This window comes from Molothrus ater, chromosome 24, assembly GCF_012460135.2.
Source record: "Molothrus ater isolate BHLD 08-10-18 breed brown headed cowbird chromosome 24, BPBGC_Mater_1.1, whole genome shotgun sequence".
NCBI classification, from domain to species: Eukaryota; Metazoa; Chordata; class Aves; order Passeriformes; family Icteridae; genus Molothrus; species Molothrus ater.
In genome coordinates, this window is record NC_050501.2 from 6,300,074 (window position 1) to 6,320,109 (window position 20,036).

The 20,036-nt window shown below is 55.2% G+C and overlaps 1 protein-coding gene across 1 annotated transcript in view; it reads right to left on the reverse strand.

Annotated features, from left to right (window-relative positions):
* RUNX3 (RUNX family transcription factor 3) overlaps positions 1–18,576 on the reverse strand; it is a 31,590-nt gene extending 13,014 nt beyond the window's left edge. The window contains exons 1-3 of the mRNA XM_036397028.2: positions 18,316–18,576; positions 17,303–17,459; positions 13,007–13,111 (exon numbers count right to left, since the gene is read on the reverse strand). Of these exons, the coding sequence (XP_036252921.1) occupies positions 13,007–13,111; positions 17,303–17,459; positions 18,316–18,576 (523 nt within the window). The remainder of the gene's footprint in view (positions 1–13,006; positions 13,112–17,302; positions 17,460–18,315) is intronic.
* Positions 18,577–20,036: the final 1,460 nt, after the last annotated feature.

A 20,036-nucleotide genomic window follows, 5' to 3' on the forward strand; every position in this document is an offset into this window, starting at 1 on the left:
GGGAGCTCCAAGGGGAGCTCACACTCCCAGCTGAGCTCCATGGGTGTCCCAGCAGCAAACCCATCGCAGCCACAGATTCTGAGGGGCTTTGACCCCTCTCTGCTCTCTCCACAACCAGGTGAGCCCCACCATCCCCTGCAAGCTCCATAATCCCCAGATTTCCAGGGATGTGGGAGTCCAAACTGAGGGAAAACATGCTGGCACCAGAGAGGAAAACTTGGGGAGGACAAACCCAGCAGAAAGCAAAACCCCAGTGGTATTTTGAAAATGTATTTTCCCTGCTGTGTGAAGTAAACCAAGGAAACCTCAAAGCAAGACCATAAACGATCTATTCTCATCTCTGTGTGTCCCCAGACCTCAGGCACCTCTGCATTATCCAGGGCCTTCGGAGCTGTGAGCAGCATCTGTCACGTAGTGCTTTCTCCAGGGGTAAAGTGTGTGCACTGAGATCTCTTGTTTTAGCCCACATTTTATTATTTCACTGTACATTTAAGCGCAGAAGAAGAAAAGTAGTGTTATATTTCACCTTTACCCAGTTTCTTTGGGCAGAGCTTCGCAGGAAAGCCAAAAAGGACTTCAAAGACCAAGTTCCTCAGAAATCTAATGAAAATTAAATTCCCTTCCTCTATCTCAGCACAAACCCTATCCTGTGGTGGTATCTGGCATGTGACAGGGAAAATCCTGAAAAAATATATCAAGTGATCTCTATGCTGATAAAGTTTAGAAAGATTATTCAGCCATGCAGCCCCACCAAGGGCTTCATGTGCCTGTATCATGCTGCACTGTGGTTGCTCTGGTGCCCACGCTATTTGAACGTGGGCACAGTCCCGTGAGCTTTGCCAGCCTGGAGCAAACACATCCAGAAGGGGCTGGTTTGTGGGGAGACCCAGCAAAACCTCCCAAACCCCTGAAACCATCCTGCTGAAAAGAAAGAGGAAAACTTGACGCAAATGTAAGGGAAGACAAACACAGGGGTGGTGGGATCAGGGCTCTTCCCAGCCCCTCTCCCGTCTGTGTCTCACCTTGTCCCCATGTGTGGGATCTGGCAGCCCCAAACCCTGTGAAACAAGGCAGAGAATGAGTTAAAAACCACCAGCTTGGCCTGCCAGCCCTCTTTAGCTCAGGCTGTCTCCCCAGGACTTCCTGCCGCTTGTCACTTAGGGCTGGGGACGTCAGACTTTGTCACGCAAGAGAGAATCGCTGTTAATGGGTTTCTTTCATCAGAACAACCTGAGCTTTTGAATTTCTGCAGCGGTTGGCTTCATTAAAAGCCCTTCCCCATCTGCCCACAGCTGTCACGGAGAGGAAACCAGTGAACAATAGCTCATACCTTAGAGAACAGGAAGGTGGTTTCTACCTTCACCCAAGCACTGACTCAAAGCCTCCCGAAGCCAGTGGGTGGATTTTCACTCAACTTCAAACAGCCCCAGCCCTCATCCCAAAAGAATCTGTCTGAGAAGCCTTAATCACCCCAACCTGTGAGTTTTCGGGCACAAAAGGCACTGCTGAGGTTGGAGATTCTGCGCTGCATTTCCAGCTGGGCCACCACTGGCTTGTAGGTCAATGTTTATGGAAACAGCAGAGCCCAGCATGGTCAAATGGTGGCAGCTCCTGACCTTGGGCACTCCTTGTCAGCAGCGCCAGGGTTTTAACGCTGGATCGGGTTTCAGAATCGGTTAACTCCGGTATTGAACGTGACATGATGTAAACATTGACAGATCACCTAGGATCTTGATGTAATAACAAGATCTGTATCAGCATATCAAACAAACTATCCCATTGAACACTTCCCAGCTGGAAGAGCAGACGTGAATTTGACACTTTAGGCCAGTAATAAGAAGCATACTGGAAGCTTTGGATGTTTCCTTGGAATGCAGACAGCGAAGCAGTGTGTGCCACACGAGCTCAGGCCCTCAGAGCTATGATTTAAAGACATATTTTCTACATTAAAATATTTCAAAAACCAAACAGAGTCTGCTCTTCCTTCTAGGAGTGTGCAACCTGATGTGGCTTCCCAAGCCAGGACCAGGACGGGGTTTCCAGGCTGTGGAGGGGGAGTTCCAAAAGCAGCTGATTTCCTCAGATTACTGAGATGCAGAATATTAAGTTGAGCACAGGCAGAAAGGGGCTCCAGGAACTTCATGGCTTGAGTGACACCAAAATCCCAGGGCTGAGAGATTTGATTAAAGCAAACTCTCAGTGGGGTGAATGGGAGCCCCAGTTCCCTGATTTCTCTGCAGATGGAGTGAGATGAGAGCTGAGGAGCTGCAGGGCCTCCTCCCAGCCCTGCTGGGCTCAGAGCTGGGTGTCACGCTCACCCCCAGCCCCCGGCTCAGCCCCGTGCTGCCGGGAGAGCAGATGGTGGGAAGTGGCTTGGCCCTCCCTGGGAGCCTGGCTGCGGAATGCTGGCGGCAAGCTGGAGCGGAGGAAACGCCGAGGGACGTTCAGGAGCACACACACACACACACTGCAGATCATTGCCTCAGCCCAGACAGGAGGAGACAGAGCCAGGAGAGGGTGGCATGGGCTGGCACAGCAGCGTGAGCCACACTCAGCCTCCTTCAAAGCATCGGAGCATCCCCCTGGCATTCCAGCATCCTCCCACCGAGGCTGTGCTCAAATATTCCCAGCCTCACTCCAGGGCTGAGCCGGGCTCACCAGGAGCAGTCCCTGCACATAAAGCCATGGCTTAGTCTCTACACGTCCGTGAGAAGGGACCACAAGAAAGGAATCAGCAGTGGATAAAACTCTGTCTCAATGTGCAAAACACCTTTCAAATCCCTCCTCCCGTGGCCCTCAAAATAGGTACTTCAGAGAGACACGCCAGTCCTCTGCAGAGGCTGGAATTTTTTCCCAGTCTGAGTCTCGGCTAGACTATCAAGTCCCAGCATGTGCTCCAGAAAGAAGCCACATGTGAAACTCCCGTGTTATGGGAACAGCAGGCCTGTCCCTTGCAGCTGATGCTGGGCTGGTTTCACCTTTGCACACCTCTAGCACAGGGCAAGAACGTGGCTCAGGCTCTCCCTGGAGTCCCACCTCCAGCTCTAGAGCTGCCATGGGAAATGCCCAGCCAAGAAGAATTCAGAGCAACCCCACTGGCAGGGAAGGAGGCAGGGAGGACAGTGAAGAGGAAGGAGGGAGGACAGTGCAGAGCTGGGAGCTGGAAGGGACTCAAACGTGACGCAGGATGACGGAGGTGCCCTCCGAGCCCCAGCGAGAGCCAACCCCGCTGCTAAAATCAGAGCCCAGGAGTTCACAGGAGGGAGCAGGAGGGAAATGTTGGGAGGCACCATCCCTTGTGCTGCTGAACAAAGTCAGGCACAGATAACTCATTATTCACATGTTTGAAGTGGGCCTGCTTACGCCATTTGGAAGGAGAATCAGTCACGGCCGGGCTTTGCTTTGGTTTCCTCTGGCTTTCGTGAGACACTGCTGCTACTGTCTTTCTGCAGCTCGGGGAGAAAGGGGAGTGTGGCGCAATGCGCCCCGGCTCGCTTGTCCTGGCACAGCCTTCACACCAACAACCAAAGGAAAATAATATTTAAAGGGGTGGGGGAGAGAATTAGGAAGGAAAAAAAAAAAAAAAAGAAAAGAAAAAAAGGCTGCTAATTTATAAAGCTTTTTTAGCTGGTGGTGGTCTGAGATGAATTGGCTGCCTCTAAAAGGATGAAAATAAATATCCCTCTTTTTGAAGGAAATAGGCTGGCTCCGGGCCAGCTGGCAGGAAGCACAGAGATATGTTGCATTTACAGTAGGTTTTTAGTGTCTGAAGCTCCAGCAGCGGGAGAGATGTTCGTTCTGGGCAGGCTGGGATTGATTAGGAGGCTTTGGGAGCCCCTGATCTCCTCTCACTCCTGGGTTAGTGCTGAGACCTCACCTCTGCCTCTCTCCCTGCCCGCCCTGTGCCCACCCTGGCAAGTCTCTGACAAACCCTGTTGGGGCCTTAGATTGTGCTGGGAGACCCCAAAACTGAGCCCTCTAGAAGGAAAACAAAGCAGGGCATTAATTTAAACAGAAATCCACGGTAGTGCTTCCAAAAGCTCCAGGGACCCAGGAGCTGTGGCCTATTCCCAAATCAAAGGGAAAATCACGCCCAAATTTCCACACAACTGCAGCTCAAATGTCTGAAAGACACAGGATCCCTATTTCCAGGGTTTCAAGAGTCTTTCTGGATTTACAAAAATATTTGAAGCCCTTCAGAACATAGGGAAAGCTGAGGGTATTCTCAGCAGTGGGTAAAATTCATCAGGTTTAAGCATTCAGGCCACTTGTGCCTTGCTGAAAATCCCCACCAGAGCTTTCCTGCCTTTTTCCATCCAGAGTAAGAAGTCTGAAAATCTGCCCCTGAGACTGCAGAGTGAACTGGGTGGGGGTTAAAAGTTGTGATTTACAGATATGAAAGCTGCAGCCCGGGTGTCACAGCGCAGCAGGTGGGCGCACATCTGCGGGAAATCGGGCAGCTTTCAGAACAGGGTGCAAAAACCACCAGCCCCGACGGCCTCTCTGCAGTCACTCCCCGTTCCAGGAAAGCAAAATTCACTTATGGGCTGTGATCTGGTTCTCATGGAATCAGGAAAACTCCTGATTCCAAGAGTTCTGAGCTGGGTGCTGGGAGGAAGCAGACAGGTCTCAAGGACATCCAGCTGGTATTGCCTCAGCCCCGGCTGAGATCAGATTTTCAGATTCCATAGATCCATGGAGAGATGCCAGTCCCAGTGAGCTCCTGCTGCTATCTAACAACCTGGACTGGGACCTACCAGTAGAGCTGGTTTCTCCCAGATCACAACCTGTTCCATTAGGGCAAGCACATCAAATTCCTTGGGGTGACACTGGTTAAGGACACGGTGCCCAGGATGGGGAGGACCAGCTGCTGGGCTCAGCCCTGTGCAAGGAATGTGCCGTGGTTCAGCTGATGGAGCTGAGATGTCCCTGCACTGTGGGGAGGGAGCAGCAATTTGCCAGCCTGGCCTGTGCTGTTGGGAGCAGACCTGAGTTTTCTCAAGGTTTGAGGATGCTGAGCGCTGCTTTTCCCCTCAGAGAGCTGGAGCTGAGCCCTGCATTTGAATACTGATCCCCTGCATCCCAGGACTGAGCTCCAAGCTCCATCCCCAGAGCCTGGCTGGTGTTGTCCTGCTGGATATTTACTTTGGATAATAGCTGGATAATAGCTTTGCACTGCAGGAGGAGCCCCAGAGTGATGCACAGCACCCTCATCCTCACCCTCATCCTCCCTGCAACGCTGCTCCCCAAAGCCAAGGGAGCAGAGCTGACCATGGGGAAAGGGGTTCCCTGCTCCCACATCTGATTTGGAAAGGGGAACCTCCCGGCACAGAGGTTCCCATCCCACTGCCACCATCCCTGGAGGCTGGGAAGGCACCAGGGGCACTCCCTGCTCGCTGTGTCCCTCTTCTTCCTCACCTCTCTGCCCTGCTCCCACTACAGCAGAGACACTGGAAAGAGTAAGAGAAAATAATGCAAACTCATGTCTGAGCCCCTTCCGCTGCAGGAGGTGATTTCTGATTTATCTCTGCCTGCAGGACAGGTGACTGCGCTCCGGCAGCGGAACAGAAGGGTCGTAGGAACTCCATTTCATTTCACTCTGAGTCAAATCCTCTTCCTCCCTCTGCCACATCATTAAAGTGATTGGTTGCACTGATAAGCCCTTTCGGGAGGGAGAAACAAGATGTGTCCTGCCTGACATCTGATGTGATCTTGCGGTTTTGGTTGATAGTTCTGGTCCTCTAGCTGTTGTCTTCCCTGAAACGAAACTTGCCTTTTAGCGCTGGCAATTTTTTTCCCCCTCTCTCCTTTCCAATCTGTGACTCTTTGAATCCTGCCCAAGGGAGCTGGGGCCACGCTGCATCAATGACCCTGCAAATCCTCCCTGCCAGCCTCCTGCACATCCCCTGCTCCCCCCAGGAATTACAGACAGGTAAACTGAGGCACGGGGCAAAATGCTGCTCCTTTGGGAAGGAGTGAAGCTCACCAATGGCCTTGCTGCAATGCTCAGAAAAATTCCTTTTTGGTGCCATCTGCATCCCATCCCAGCCCACTCATCCTCCTGCACGGCTCCCTTTGGATCACGCCGCTGGATCCAGCAGGAATTTCTTTTGTTGTGTGTTTGAATTTGAGTTTCTTGTTTGTATTTGAATTTCTTTTGCTGTGTCTTTGAACGGCCCCTGACACAACCCGACATCGAGCACCACCAACATCCTCCTGGAAAAAGCCTTCAATGCAACTTAACCCCCCCAACATCCCTCAGTGACCACCAGATCCCACCAGAAAACCTTTTTGATCGGTTTAGTCTCTCCCAAATTCGGGATCAATGCCCATTTCTCCGTTCTGAGTTATTTCCAAAGCCACCCCAGGGCCAGGTTTGCCTCTTCCACCCCAGCCGAGAACCATGCCCTGGGGTTTTCCCAAAGCTTTCAAAAGCAGGAGGTGTTGCAACCAATCCCAACAAAGATTCCTTTGTAGGACGCAAGCAAAAATAATTTCCCTGTTCTGACTCCCAGTATTGCTGCACTTAGAAAATATTGGAGGTTTTCAAGTGAAAAGATTTTGGAGTTGTTACGCAGCAGGCGATTGGAAAGGAGAGGTGGAATTTACTGCATGTGGTGAATAAAATAATTAGAGGAGTGCATTTACTGGAGCCCAGATAATTCCAGCTGCTCTGTAATTCCTTTTGAGGCTGGATTACAGCCTTGAGCGGCAGCACCAAAGGCCCTGGTGATGCAGACCCAGTGCTTGGAGCACTCTCAGGCAACTTTCATCCCTGCTCTGCTCTGCCCAGGGAATTCTCTGCTCCCTGGTGGCCCCTGGGACATCCCCAAGTCCCACTGAGATCCCCACTGGGGCTGGGAGTCTTGCACAGCCCCACCACAGAACCCAGGGCCAGGCTGGGTCTGTCCCTGAGGGGTTGTTGTCCACCCCGCTGCCAACACGGGGCATCCCAGAGGGGGGAAATTTCCCCTGGGATCAAAACATGTTAGAGATGGGAAAACAGGCAGGGAAATGTCCTGGGAGCCAGCACTGGTATCTGCAGAGGCTCCTGCAGGAACTGGGGAGCCCCAAGGCTCCCCCAAGGGCTCCTGGATGAACCAAAGCAGACACCCAGGAGCTGCTCAGGTTCCATCCCACAAAAGCAGAGGCTGGAGCAGGGCTGGGATCACCCCAGTCTCTGAGCAGCACGCTGCAAGGGCACCCAGGGGATATGTGAGGATATCTGGGATCACCCCAATCTCTGAGCAGCGCGCTGCAAGGGCACCCAGGGGATGTGTGAGGATATCCCAGGGCAGGCACCCAGCAGGGCCCCCAGCAATGCCACAGCTCCAGGAGGGGCACACGGAGCTTCCTCCGACGGCCTCAGCCCTGCCAGAGCTCAGGCAATAGGGAAGCCATAAAGGCCACTCAGGATTTCCTCCTCTTCCTCACCAGGGAAGGGGACAGGGCTCCACAAGTGGGAAATCAGCTTGTTTTAAGTACTGAGTATTAAATTAGAACATATTACAGCAATATGACATAGACAAATCACTGTCCAGGAAGAGCTGAGGTCATTTATTTATTGAAATTATCTTTTTTTTTTCTCCTATTTATTCCTTCTTTTTGCCATTTCCCTTTTTTCTTTTTTTTTTTTTCCTTATTCCCAGACAATCTGGGAACTGTCTGTGTATTTATTTCTAGCTAAGGACAAGCAGGGGAATAAAACAAAGACCTCAATAATACCCAAAACTATCACCCCACGGGAGCACTTCAGCACCGAGTCTGCTTTTAATTACAGAAAACATCTCCAGCTCAAGTTTTACGCAGCCCCACGAGGGAGCCTTTTGGCCAAGATAAAGATCTGGAATTGGACAATACTGGCACAACCCACCCCTGTCCTGGGTCTCCACTCCAGCTTCTGAGAGGCACAAGACTCTCCAATAATTTATTCTCCAAGCACTTCCCCAGTCTCTGAGGATGAATGTGCAGAAAGCACAGGATCTCTGGATCTCTGCCTCGAGTCCCCAAATTGCCCATAGGAATACGGGAACAGGGGCTCATTTTTGCCCCTGCTCCTCTTTGGCTCCCATGCCATGACCCCACTCCATCTTCCTCATCCTCAGCTATTTTAGGCTGACCCACACTCGTCTGCCACCCAGTACATCCCAATTTCCCTGTGTCCCTGGACTGGGAGTATTTTATTTCACCATCTCCAGGTTCCTGGAGCTGCCATCCCAGAGAACACCATCCCAACCTTCCCACAGCGCTCCCAAACCAAGATTTCCCCTTCTCAGTCCATCTTTCTCACAGGCTTTTGCTTTTTTTACCTCATCTTCAGGCCAAGAGTTCAAAATGCATGGGGTGAGGGCAACCAGCACCGTGGGGACAGCAATGCCACAAACATCTCCACAGGAGGGACAAGAGGGTGCCACCCCCTGCACACCCCAATTCTGCACACCCCAAACCTCCCATTCCTGCACACCCCAAACCCCCCCTGTCTGCACACCCCAAAATCCTCATTTAATTTCTGCACACCCCAAACTGCTCAATTCTGCACACCCCAAACCCCCCCTGTCTGCACACCCCAAAATCCTAATTTAATTTCTGCACACCCCAAATTGCTCAATTCTGCACACCCCAAACCCCCCCTGTCTGCACACCCCAAACTCCCCATTTAATTTCTGCACACCCCAAATGCCTCAGATCTGCACACCCCAAAATCCTCATTTAATTTCTGCGCACCCCAAACTGCTCAATTCTGCACACCCCAAACTCTTTGTGTCCACACACCCCAAACTCCTCATTTAATGTCCACACACCCCAAACCCCCCATTCCTGCACACCCCAAAATCCCCATTTAATTCCTGCACACCCCAAACTCCTCATTTAATTTCTGCACATCCCAAACTCCTCATTTAATTTCTGCACACCTCAAACCCCCCATTCCTGCACACTCCACAATCCCCATTTAATTTCTGCACACCCCAACCCCCCCATTTCAGCACACCCCAAACCCCCCATTTCCCAGCTCAGAGCACGGGGCTCTGAGCTCCCGTGGGAGGGAAACCCTCTCTCAGCTGAGCTCTCAGAAGTCTGAAAGCCAAAGAGCAGCGGCGGTTCCTGGAAACGCCTCGCTCGGGGGAGGTGAGAAGCTTTCCCACCCGCTGGCTACGTGACAGGGACAGGGGGACAGCCACAGCCCGGGGACAGCCACAGCCGGGGGGCAAGGAGCCTTTCCGGGGGAGGGAAAAGCCACAGAGGGAACTTGGGGCTGGGCAGGATGGGCCCAGCAAGAAAAAACTGCGGGGACAAGGTGGGAGAGGGGATGTGAAGTGCTGTGGCCAGGAGTCCCCTTTGTCCTGTCCCCCCTTGTCCTGGGGACACGTTTCTGTCACTTGCTGTGGTCACACCAAGCAGGGACACGACCAACAGAACCAAATCTCTGATGCACACCCCAAAAATGAACAGGGCACCGACAGCCAGCACGTCCACAGGGCTGAGCAGGGAACAGGGGGGACACAGGGACCCACAAATCCTCCTGGTCCCCCTTCCCTCCCCAGCAAGGACAGCAGCAACGGGGTGGGAGCCGGAAAGAAGGGATTAAATCCAAAAGGGATTTAGAAAGTGGGGAGAGAGGTTAAAAAGTGAATGGTAGCAAAATAAAAAAAAGCAGTCCAAGAGGGACAAAAAGGAATTTAAAAGGGGAAAAAAGACTTTGCCCAAGAGTTCTGGGCAGAAAGGGGCTGGAGCTGTGAGAGCTGGGAGGGAGAAAGGAAAAGTGAGAGCAGAGAAGGTGAGAGCCTTGGGAAGGAAAGGAAGGAAAAGGGAGGGGAAGGGGAAGGGAAGCAGGCAGCAGGTGGGTCTGAGGGGGGCCCTGGGGATGCTCCCTTTTCCCCAGGAATGGACTGAACAGCCCTGTGCAGCTCCCAGCCCCTCAGCTCCCCACGTTCTGCCTGCTGGGGATTATTTTGCAGCAGCTGTGGATGCGAGAGGGCTCTGCAGCCTGAACACAGGCCTGCAGAAAGAGGGGGGAAAGGAGGAAATTCCACAGGAAGTTCAAATATTTTATTACTTCCTGTTTGTACAAAGTATGTCAACACTTGGCACCCGCTGTGCTATTTGTTTAGAGCTAAGGTGCCAACTTGACAGAATGTCCTTTTTTTTTCCTGTCCAGATCTAAGCCAGAAAGAGCTGGAGCAGGAGGAAAAGGAGCTCAGAGCGAGCCGGGCCTGAGGAGGAGATGCTGCAGGGAAGGCACCGGCGGTGTCACCTCGGGCCCCCCTGCCCTGGCAGGGCTCTGCCCCTCACCCTGCGCTCCCCAGCCGTCCCCCCCTGCTCTCGGGCACAGCCTGAGTTGAAAGCCTGGCCCAAGGGCTCAGATAAAGCCAGGGGTGGAAGATGAATGGGATGCCCAGAGGTGGAGCCCAGCCACAGCCCTGGCCCCAGAGCCCACAGGGATGTTGGCTGGAGGGATCCTGCTGCAGCTGAGAAGGCGCTGCCCGGGCCTTTCCCAGGGTACCAAGACAAATGGCCAATTCTTCCCACATTAAGGATGGGTTTTGTCCTCTCCACCAGCCCCACATCAGCCTCCAGCCCTGGCCAGTGCTGATCCCCACACCAGGAGCCAGCACACACCGTGGCCCATCTTTTGAAGCCAAGAAGGGGAAAAAAATTCCATCTATTTTTATGTCCACGCACATATACACACACACACATGAACATATATATGTTAAAAAGTGTATATAGTATGTATAATATAAATAAAAATTGCAATTCCTGCTGGCAGCTCTCACCTCCCTCAGCCAAACAAGGCAGAGCAGCCCCAGCCTCAGTGTTTGGCCCAAGGTGGGGATCACCAGGGCTGTGCCAGCCCCAAATGCCAAAGCTGGCACTGCCAGGGTGCTGTGCCCGGGAGCCACCCAGTGGCAGGTGAACCAGGAAAAGCACCTCGGCTTTCCAGGATCATTTCACAGCTGCTGTTTCCACACCCAGGGTTTCTGCAGAGCAGGAAGGGGAGAAAGGTGATTTTTCATTATTTTTTAGCAATTGTTGTCTTCATTCAAAAGTGTGGCAAGAAAGGAATTCTTTGAAAAATGTTTTTGTTTTTTTTTTCCCCATTGGAAATTTGTGAACCATGAGTTCATGCACCAGGGTCAAACTGGGAGCCAAAACATGACCAATAAATCTATGATTCCCTGAAAAAAAATTCCAAAATAGCCACAATTTGGGTCTAAACCTTTTCTATCAGCAATTTATGGGTTGAGGGTGCAGGGATGGGGGAGAAATCAACCTCTGGGGCCCACACCAGGCAAGGGCACAAGCAAATAAACCCCACACAGATCTCCTCGAGGAGCCAACACTTCCAGCACAATTTGAGGCCTAGAAATCATCACAAAAATAAAAAGAAAAACCAAGAAAATGCTTGCAGCAGGGAGGGCACCCCTCACCAGAGCCAGGACGAGCTGCTCCATCCCCTGATTGCCACGGCCTCCGTATCAGAAAACTGAAATGAGGGATGGGGAGCTCTGGGGTGAAATGCTGAAATTCAGGAGGAACGGGTGTGATTCACCTGGGTTTGGCTGTCAGGGAGGCCAAACCGAGCTCCAAGAGTAGCAACTATCTCACCTTGTATTATTATTTATGTATTCCTGATGGTGAGGATGATGATGATGATGATTATTATTATTAGAAAGGCGATCTGATGCAGCTGATAAGGGGCTGAGCCAGCAGTCAGGAGGGCTGGTTTCTATTCCTGACACTCCTGGCAGAGTTGTGAAATTCCCTGCCCAGCCCTGGGGCTGAGCCCCTGCACCCACCACAACCCACAGGTGTCCCACACCAGGGACCTGCCTGATGTTTCTGGCTTAAAAAAAAAAAAAAAACCCACAACAGCAGCGTTGGATTTCCTGCATTCCAGCTTCTAAATCCATCCTCGACAGGCTCCAAAAGAAAATCAAGAAAGGGGGAAAATCCTCCAAAGCCCGATGCAAATAAAACGCCCCGGCCGAGGTAACGGCCTCCACCTGGCCTGACATCAAGGGGCACCGATGGCCCAGCGACAGCATCAACAGAAAATGTTTTTGGAGGCGTTTCTGAAGGATCAAACTGCTTCCCCCCACTGCGGGCACCACAGCCTGACACGCAAAGGGAACAAACTCGGCTTTATAGTCCCGGGGTGGTGCTGAGCGGGCAGGAAGGCAAAGCCGGGGATGGAGCCCCCAGGGACAGGATCCCAGCACACAGGGGGGGTCCCACTGGGCAAATCATCCTCGTGGCAGAGGAAACTCTGCGGGCAGCGGCTCCTGAGAGGGTCCCTGGGCTGCTGGAAGGCCGAGGGCAGCTCTGAGCAGCCCCACACCGAAAGGCAGCCCGGGCAGGGCAGCTCCCGGAGCCTCCCCGAACCACGAGGCACCATCCAGCCCCCGGGAGAGCCTCCCCAGCACAACAGAGACGCTTCTGCGGTCGCAGAGTCTCTCTGGTTTCTCCAGGCTCAGCCCCCGGCCGCGGGCGCTGCCAGCCCCAGCCTTTGACAGCCCGAAAGCGAAACCGCCGCGAAGCCGAGGGGAAGGAGCTCTGTGCCAGGGCAGACACCGCCTCGGCACCCAGGGAACCTGCACCGTTTCTACTTTAATCAGCCAGCAATCAGCCGCCGAGGCCGAGCACAGATCTCTGGTTTCATAACCGCCCCAGTCCCCCTGTGCAGAGCCAGGCTGGGCCCTTCGTGCTTCTGCCAGCGAAGCCCAAGGAGTTTTCCCAACATCCCAACCTGGAGCTGTGAAATTATCCCTCCAAGATGGGTTAGGGAGCCATAAACCATCCCTCCGTGATGGGATGTGGAGCAGGAGGCCGGCAGGGAGGGACACACGGGAACACCTGAGCAGCCAACGGTGCCACCCCAACGCCGTCCCCGAGCTCCGTGTGCCAGCTCCGCACCCTGCGTCCCTCAGGCACGGAGAGGCCGGGCCCTGCACCCCCTCCCCACAGTTATCAGCGCTGCCAGACCCCAAACCAGCCCCTCACTTACTGCGGGGCTCCCGGGGTCCGTCCACGGTCACTTTGATGGCTCGGTGGTAGGTGGCCACTTGGGTGGGGTTGGTGAACACGGTGATGGTCAGGGTGAAGCTTTTCCCTAAGGACGGTGGGGAGGGAGGGGAAAAAAAAATAAACAGAAGTGAGGATCCCACATGGGTTCAGCTCCTGCGGGAGAGAGAGGCTGGGACAGGAATCCCGCACACATCATTGCATTTAACGAGCCGTGATTGCCCAGACACAGCGCCCGGCGGGGGCTGCGGCAGACGCAGCCCTGGAGCCGCACGGAGAAGTCACTCGTCCCCTGCCCTGGGCTCGGATCGGCCCCTCCATCCAGGGCAGCCCCCGGGGGTTTTCCCTCTCGGACGCTTCCCCTTTTCCGCGGTGACCCAGCCCTGGACCGGCGCTGGGTGCGGGATCCCCTCCGGGACGCGCCCTTGGGATGGAGCTGGGATCACCCGCAGGGATCCAGGGCCCGGTCCCTGTGCTTGTTCCCACTCGGAGGGAGCCGTGCTCGGCCACGAGGGAACCCGCGGGAGGGCCAAAAACCGAGAACTGCAAAATGGGAACTGAACCCGGCCAGCAGACAGAGAGCTCTGCAGGGACTGTCCCCTCTCGCAGCCCTGCCCAGAGAGCAGGAACCCGGGAAAGGGTTTGGGTACCCTCGAGGAGGGTTGCAGAGGTGCTTTTGAAGCACCAACCTGTCACCTTTTTGCAAACAAAAATAAAAAAAGAAAGAAAAAAAAAAGGGATGAAGCACTGAAAATCTCTTGGGAGCCAAATTTTGCAAGGAGAGCCCCCCTTGCCCCAGCAGAACAAGTTTCTATCTACAGCCTGAAATTGCCTTTACCATCACAGAAGGTGTCACCACCCTGACCCCAACCCCTCGCCCTGTGCTGGGCTCAGTGTCTGGCCCAGAGGAGGCTGTGGGAGAACAGAAACCCCCCAGGAAGAGCCTCAGCTCTGCCCCAGGCTCCCCAAACTCAGGAAACCCTCGGCTGGAGGAAGGAGGCTGCACAAACCACTCGGACCGAGCCCCAGCAGCAATCGCTGCGGGACTGCCGAGGTACCAGAGGTGTGAACCCCGGCAGGGTGTCAGGTACAAACCTCGCTGGGATGGGTTTCTGCTCCTCCAGCCTCTATTGCACAGATAAAAGCAGTAAGGAACCACCTCCTCTCCCTTTTCCCCTGAAGCAATCAGGGGCTTTCAGATCCCGACCATCGGCTCTCTACGGGGTCGGACCTGAGAATATCCACAGCAAAACTAAACAGGATTTATCCAGCTAGGAGGGAAAAAATGAATAATAAACCGGAAAAAAAATGAAATTCTCTCTCCCAGAGAGCATCGTGGAATTATCCCAGGTGGGAGAGCTCCTCCAGGGAGCACGGCAAGGAGGGAATGCGGGTTCTACAGCCGGCAGCGAGCACCAATCCCCGCCTCACCTCGGCTTTCAAACCAGGAATGAGCAGCGCACAAACCTTCAGCTCATTTTCTGCACAGAGAGGAGCGTTTGGGAGGGCAAAAGAAACAGAATTATTGCATTCTGAATCCCCGAGGATGCAGCCCCTGCTGCCAACCTGCAGCGACGGGGATGAGCCAGGATCCCAGAGGATCACGGCAAAAACAACCAGCACCGAGGGGTTGGGGGGAAAACCTTCGCAGAGCCAGAGCACGGGGCGAGGAGGATGAGGAGCAATTATTGAGGGAATTTGAAGGAGCAAATATTCAGGGAATTTGAAGCCCTTCAAATTCCCTAAATAAATGCAGGCAGCATGTGGCAAAACCCGGCCGTGAGGCACAGAACCCCAGAGCTGAGCCCGACACCTCCGTGCCCCTGTTTATACCGCATTAATAGTGATTGATTTGTTATTATTATTATTATAATCTTGAATGTTTTATTCTCCACGTGAAACAACCTCCCTGCCCGGGAGTCCCTCGCTGCAGACACAAACCCGGCCCGGTTCTGCCTCTCTCAGGAACCTGCCCTGAACCGAAAATGATGATTCTGCCCCAGCATCACTTTTAGTCATTTCCCGCCTTCTCAGGAAGCCGGGCTGGGGTTTCTCATCCCCACCGTGCCCCGGCAGAGCGGACCCGGGGCCGGATCGCGGCTTTGGGAGCCCCGGCCGCTCCAGGGGATGCTCCGGGGGGAGATTCCAGCTGGGAGAACAGGCGGGGATGCAGCGGGGATAATTTTCATTTTGTACAGCTCAACCTGAGTAAAAAATGTCTGATTTTTTGTTCCTATCTTTGTCTTGCACTTGGAGATTTGGATTTATTTTTGAGGGGGATTTAGGAGCGGCTCTTCCCAGCTCACAGCGCCGGGGAATAATCCCTGACACTTTTTTACTAAAAATACCCAAATCGGCCCGGTTCAAGTTGGTGTTTTCCCAAGGGGAGCCTGGCTGCCGGGCTTCTGCAGGCTCCTGCAGCTCGGGCACACGGCAGGGCTGGAGCAGGATCCGTGTTTACGGATCCACACGTCCTCGCTTCGGATTTACACAAACATTTGTACACACGCAGCGAAATATTCCACAGCGACTCCAAATTTCTGCCAGGATAAATGAAAGCAGCACCGGGCTTGTCTGGGATGGAGCCAAACGAGGCAGAGCGAGTGTGACACCCGGAATAAAAATTCAATAGGGGCGATTTTTCACAGCAAATTGCTCCGAAAGAAAAGAGCCCCGTGCCGGCAAAGCAGCGCCAGACACGGGGAGTGAAATCCACCCTCGACACGGCGAGAAAACCCCACGGAGCCGCCCTCAGGGAGCCCCGGTGGGGCTGTTCCTCTCTGAATATGACAAAGCCTCACCCCACACGAATATGTAAAAAAAAAAAAAAATTAAAATAATTAACGCCCGAGTCCCGCCCGTTAGAGGCAGCGGAGGTGCCGCCACCGCTCTGCCCGGGGAAGGAGTTTATTCACCGAGGGCGTTATGAGACCCAACTCCTGCTAATTCCGAGCTTGAGAGTGCGGAGGAAGCAAGTTAATAATGAATTCAAGAGTCACGCTGAGATTGGGTTGCGTTCAGTTTGGAAATTTGTGCGAGGATGAAGAAAAAAAAAAAAAAAAAAAAGGAAAAAAGCCCAACCAGAAAGAAAAGAGCCTAAGAGAATAATTGATTACAGAAATGAAAGCTTAATTCATAAAAGAAAAACATTTTCCATCCATCAACCTGCAACCAGTTAAGTGGAGAGTTTTAAAGAAACTGCAACATGGAGAAGGAGCCAACAGGAAAAAGGAAATGTATGAAAGAATGTAAACTATTCAAGTTTCATAAAGAGGAACAAGTAAACAGTTATTACATGCAAATAATTCCTAACATCACTGCTTTTAATTAATGCGGAGAAGTCAAAATATATCTGACACTGTGTGTATACATTTGAAGCCTTTGAGAAAGCGCTGCCATATGGCCATTAAAATATCGAGTTCTGATTCGGGCTCAAACGCAGGACTGAGGGCTTCGATCTGCAGCGCCCATTGGTGATGGAATGCTGAAATTCTGTTTATACCCTCGGAAACGCAGGTACCGGGAGGGCGGGCAGGACTCCGTGTTCAGCATTTCCAGGGGATTCATTTCGCTCTGCTCGGGTGGCACGGACGGATTTGTTTGGAAAAGCCAAATTGCCCTCCTGCTTTTCCCTGCCACGGGCGGGGGGAAATTGAGCAAAATCCCCCCCGAGCAGCCGCAGCTCCCTCCCGTGCCAGCCCCGCAGGCCGAGCTCTGCGCTGTTATTTCACTTTAAACTCTCGATTTTCGCTATTTAAGCTCGAGCTGCCAGGTGGGGTTTGCTCACCCGCCTCTGCCTCCTGCGTGACGGGGGAAATTGGGGAAGGTTCGGGACGGGGCCGCCTTATTTGTGTTTAGAAAGATTTACAGATATTTGGATATATTTATGTCTGTATTTTAAATTGTTTTTCATCTGCAGCGCCCATTCCCGACACCTGGACAGAGAAGAAGCCCTGAGAGGAGCGAGGCAGAGCGGCCGGCGGGGCCGGGGCTGCTCCCGCATCCTTCCTGCATCCCTTTCATCCTCGGGAACCTCTCTGGGGCCGGGGGGCTTCTCCCGGCAACAAAGCCACGGTTGGAATAAAATATAATATAAAATAATAATAATAATAATTTTAAAATAAACCAACAAAATAAAATTTAAAAATAAAATAAAAATGCAAAACATAGTAATAAAATAATAAGAAAAGAGAGAAACATTCTTCTTTCCTTTTTCTTTTTGCCCCCCCCCTAAAAAACAACAAATAAAAAGGCCAACCATTTCCTGGCCGGTACCTACCCCTGCCGCTTCTCCCAACAAATCTGAGGTCGTTAAATCTCGCTACTTGGTTTTTCATCACGGCAGAGGCGTTGCGCAGCTCCGCCGAGTAATTCTCGTCGTTCCCCGCCATCACCGTGACCACGGTCCCATCGGGGACATCTCCGAGCGCTACGACCTAGGGCAGGGCCAGAGCATTTCAGGCTCCGATCGACCTTCACCGGAGCCAACCTGCGCCACGGTTCCCCCCCTAAACCCGCGCAAAAAAAAAACCCAAAGCAAAACCAAAAGCAGCCCGAGCCCCCGAGGGAGGCTGAGAAAATCGGAGGGGGAAGTGGAAAATGAGCTCGAAAAGCCTTAAAAGCAGACGGGGGGTCCGCGGGGAGGGGGTGAAGGGGGTCGGGCCACCCTCGGCCCCGTCGGAGGAGTCTGTGCGTTTATTTTATTGGATTCGGGACCAAAATCAAGCGGTGCCGAGCGCGGGGCGGCCGCGGGAAGCGGCGGCACCGGGGAAGGGCCCCAGCCCCTCCCGGGGAGCAGCTCCCGGGGCCGGGGGAACCCGGTTTGCAGCCGCCCTCACCCCTGCGGGCTGCCGGGACCGCGCGGCCGCCCTGCCCCGCTCCCCGCGCTGCTCCCGGCTCGGGTTCGGCTTCCCCCGGCCGGCCCGGGGCTAACGGGGATGCCCAGGCCGGGGGTGCCCCGGGGAGCCCGGGCAGCGCAGCAGGCACCGGGGTTCAGCTCTTCGCTCGACTTTTCGCAGATTAGATCTCCCTTCCCTGCCTCGCTCTCCCTCTCCCAGGAAGGTAATTAACCTCCATCTCATTAAACTTCAAAGTTGCCTGAAAGCTCCTAACTGTACGGAATATCTAAGATGCCGTGACCGCGGGGCAATGCGGAGACTTGATTAAAATAATAAACTGGGCTATTTGATTAAAAATAATAACCCGGGCTCCCTCGGCGGTGATGTCAGGAGCGATTTAAAGGGGAAAGGGCGAGCGGGTCGCAGCTCGGTCCCGTCGGGGCTCGGGACTCACCTTGAAGGCGACGGGCAGCGTCTTGTTGCACCTCCAGTGCGACGGCAGCACGGAGCACAAGAAGTTGGGGCTGTCGGTGCGCACCAGCTCGCCGGCGTGGTCGGCCAGGACATCCACGACGGAGCGCACCTCGGGCCGAGCGCGGGCGCCCGGCGCGGGGGCCCCCAGCGCCCCGCTGTTCTCGCCCATCTTACCGCAGGGGAAGGCCGTGGACGGGGGAGTGAAGCGCCTGCTGGTGCTCGGGTCTACGGGAATACGCATCACAACGGCGGGCGGCGGGGAGCCGGGCGGGACGGGCGGGCACCCGGCGGGGCTCGGTGGGCGGCGGCGGCGGCGGCCGAGCCCCGCGCTGCCTCGCTCCGTGCCGGCGGAGCGCCGTCCTCGGCGGGGCGGCGCTGGGGGAACGGCGGCGCGGGGGATCGGGGCCCGCGCGGCTCCGGGGCTCGCCGCCGGCGGGTGCGCTGCGCTCCGTGCCGAGTGCCGGTACCGAGCCCCGCTGCCCGCTCCCTGTGCCGGCTCCCCGTGCCGAGCCCGAGCCCCGCTGCCGGCCCCGCCGCGCCGCCCGGTACCGTATTTACTGCCGGCCCCGGCGGGGCGGGGCGGCCGTGACGGACGGGCCGCTCCGCCAATGGGAGCCCCGCGGCGGGCTCTGGCCCCGCCCATCGGCGCGCTCCCGCGGGGCGGGGGGCGTGGTTATGTGCAAAGAGGCGTGGTTAGTCAATGAGCGGGTGTGGTTATGGCCAAAGGGGCGTGGTCTCTGCTGGACACGCCCCGGCGGGCGCACGTCGGGGCTCCGGTGGTTTCTGGCCGCCGCCGCCGCCGGGGAGGTTTTGGGGTGCGGTGGGGCCGGTTTGGGGCCGGAGCCGCGGCTGCGGACACAGCGCGGCCCCGCCGCCCCGAGCTCCCGCGGCCGCCGCCGCCCGCGCCCTCCCCGCGGTGGCGGGAGCGTGGCGGGGAGGAGGCGGCGGGGACCACCGGCACCACCGGCACTCGCGAACCTGGAGGGGGATTCGCCTCTCGGCTTGCGCTGAAAACCCCGACTCCCAAACCTCCTCCTCCCGCCCTCCCCAAAATTGTGACCCGCCCCATCGCCGGCGGTCTCGGGGCGCCCGCAGCCCCCGCGGCCCCGGCAGCTCCCCCGGCCTGCGGCTGCGGGCAGCGCCGGCGGCTCCGGCCGGAATCCGTTGGCGAGAAAATTCGTGGCGAAGCCACCGGTTCTGCGGCAACAAACACAACGAAGGCGGCGGCTCCCCGCGCCCCGCGGGTGCCCCGAACCGCGGAGCGGGCGGGGGCAGAACCGGGGGAGAGGAGGAGAAGGTTGCTGCCCCCGGGTGTTTCCCGGTGCCCGGTCGGTCCTACGGTGTTTGCAGACCCGCACTGTCCATCCGAGAGGAGCCGGCCGGGCCGCGGCGTTCCCGGCTCCGCGCTGCCCGATGTGGAACGCAAATTTCCTTAAAACAAGTCAAAATAAAGCCCAACACCAGAAAATCCTTCTTTCACTCTGTACTGAACCATTTTCCTCCGCGAGCCGCCGTGCCTCGAGGGGCGAGCCCGGGCCGGGCTCTGCAAGTCCCAGAATCCCCGGTGCTCCTCCAGAAATAAGCAACAACAACAATAAATACACATTATTTTTAACCGAGGAGCGGCGGCTCCCGTTACACCGCGGCAGCCACCGGGATCCGCCCCGGGACCGTCGAGCCCGCCAGCCCCGCGGCTCGGGC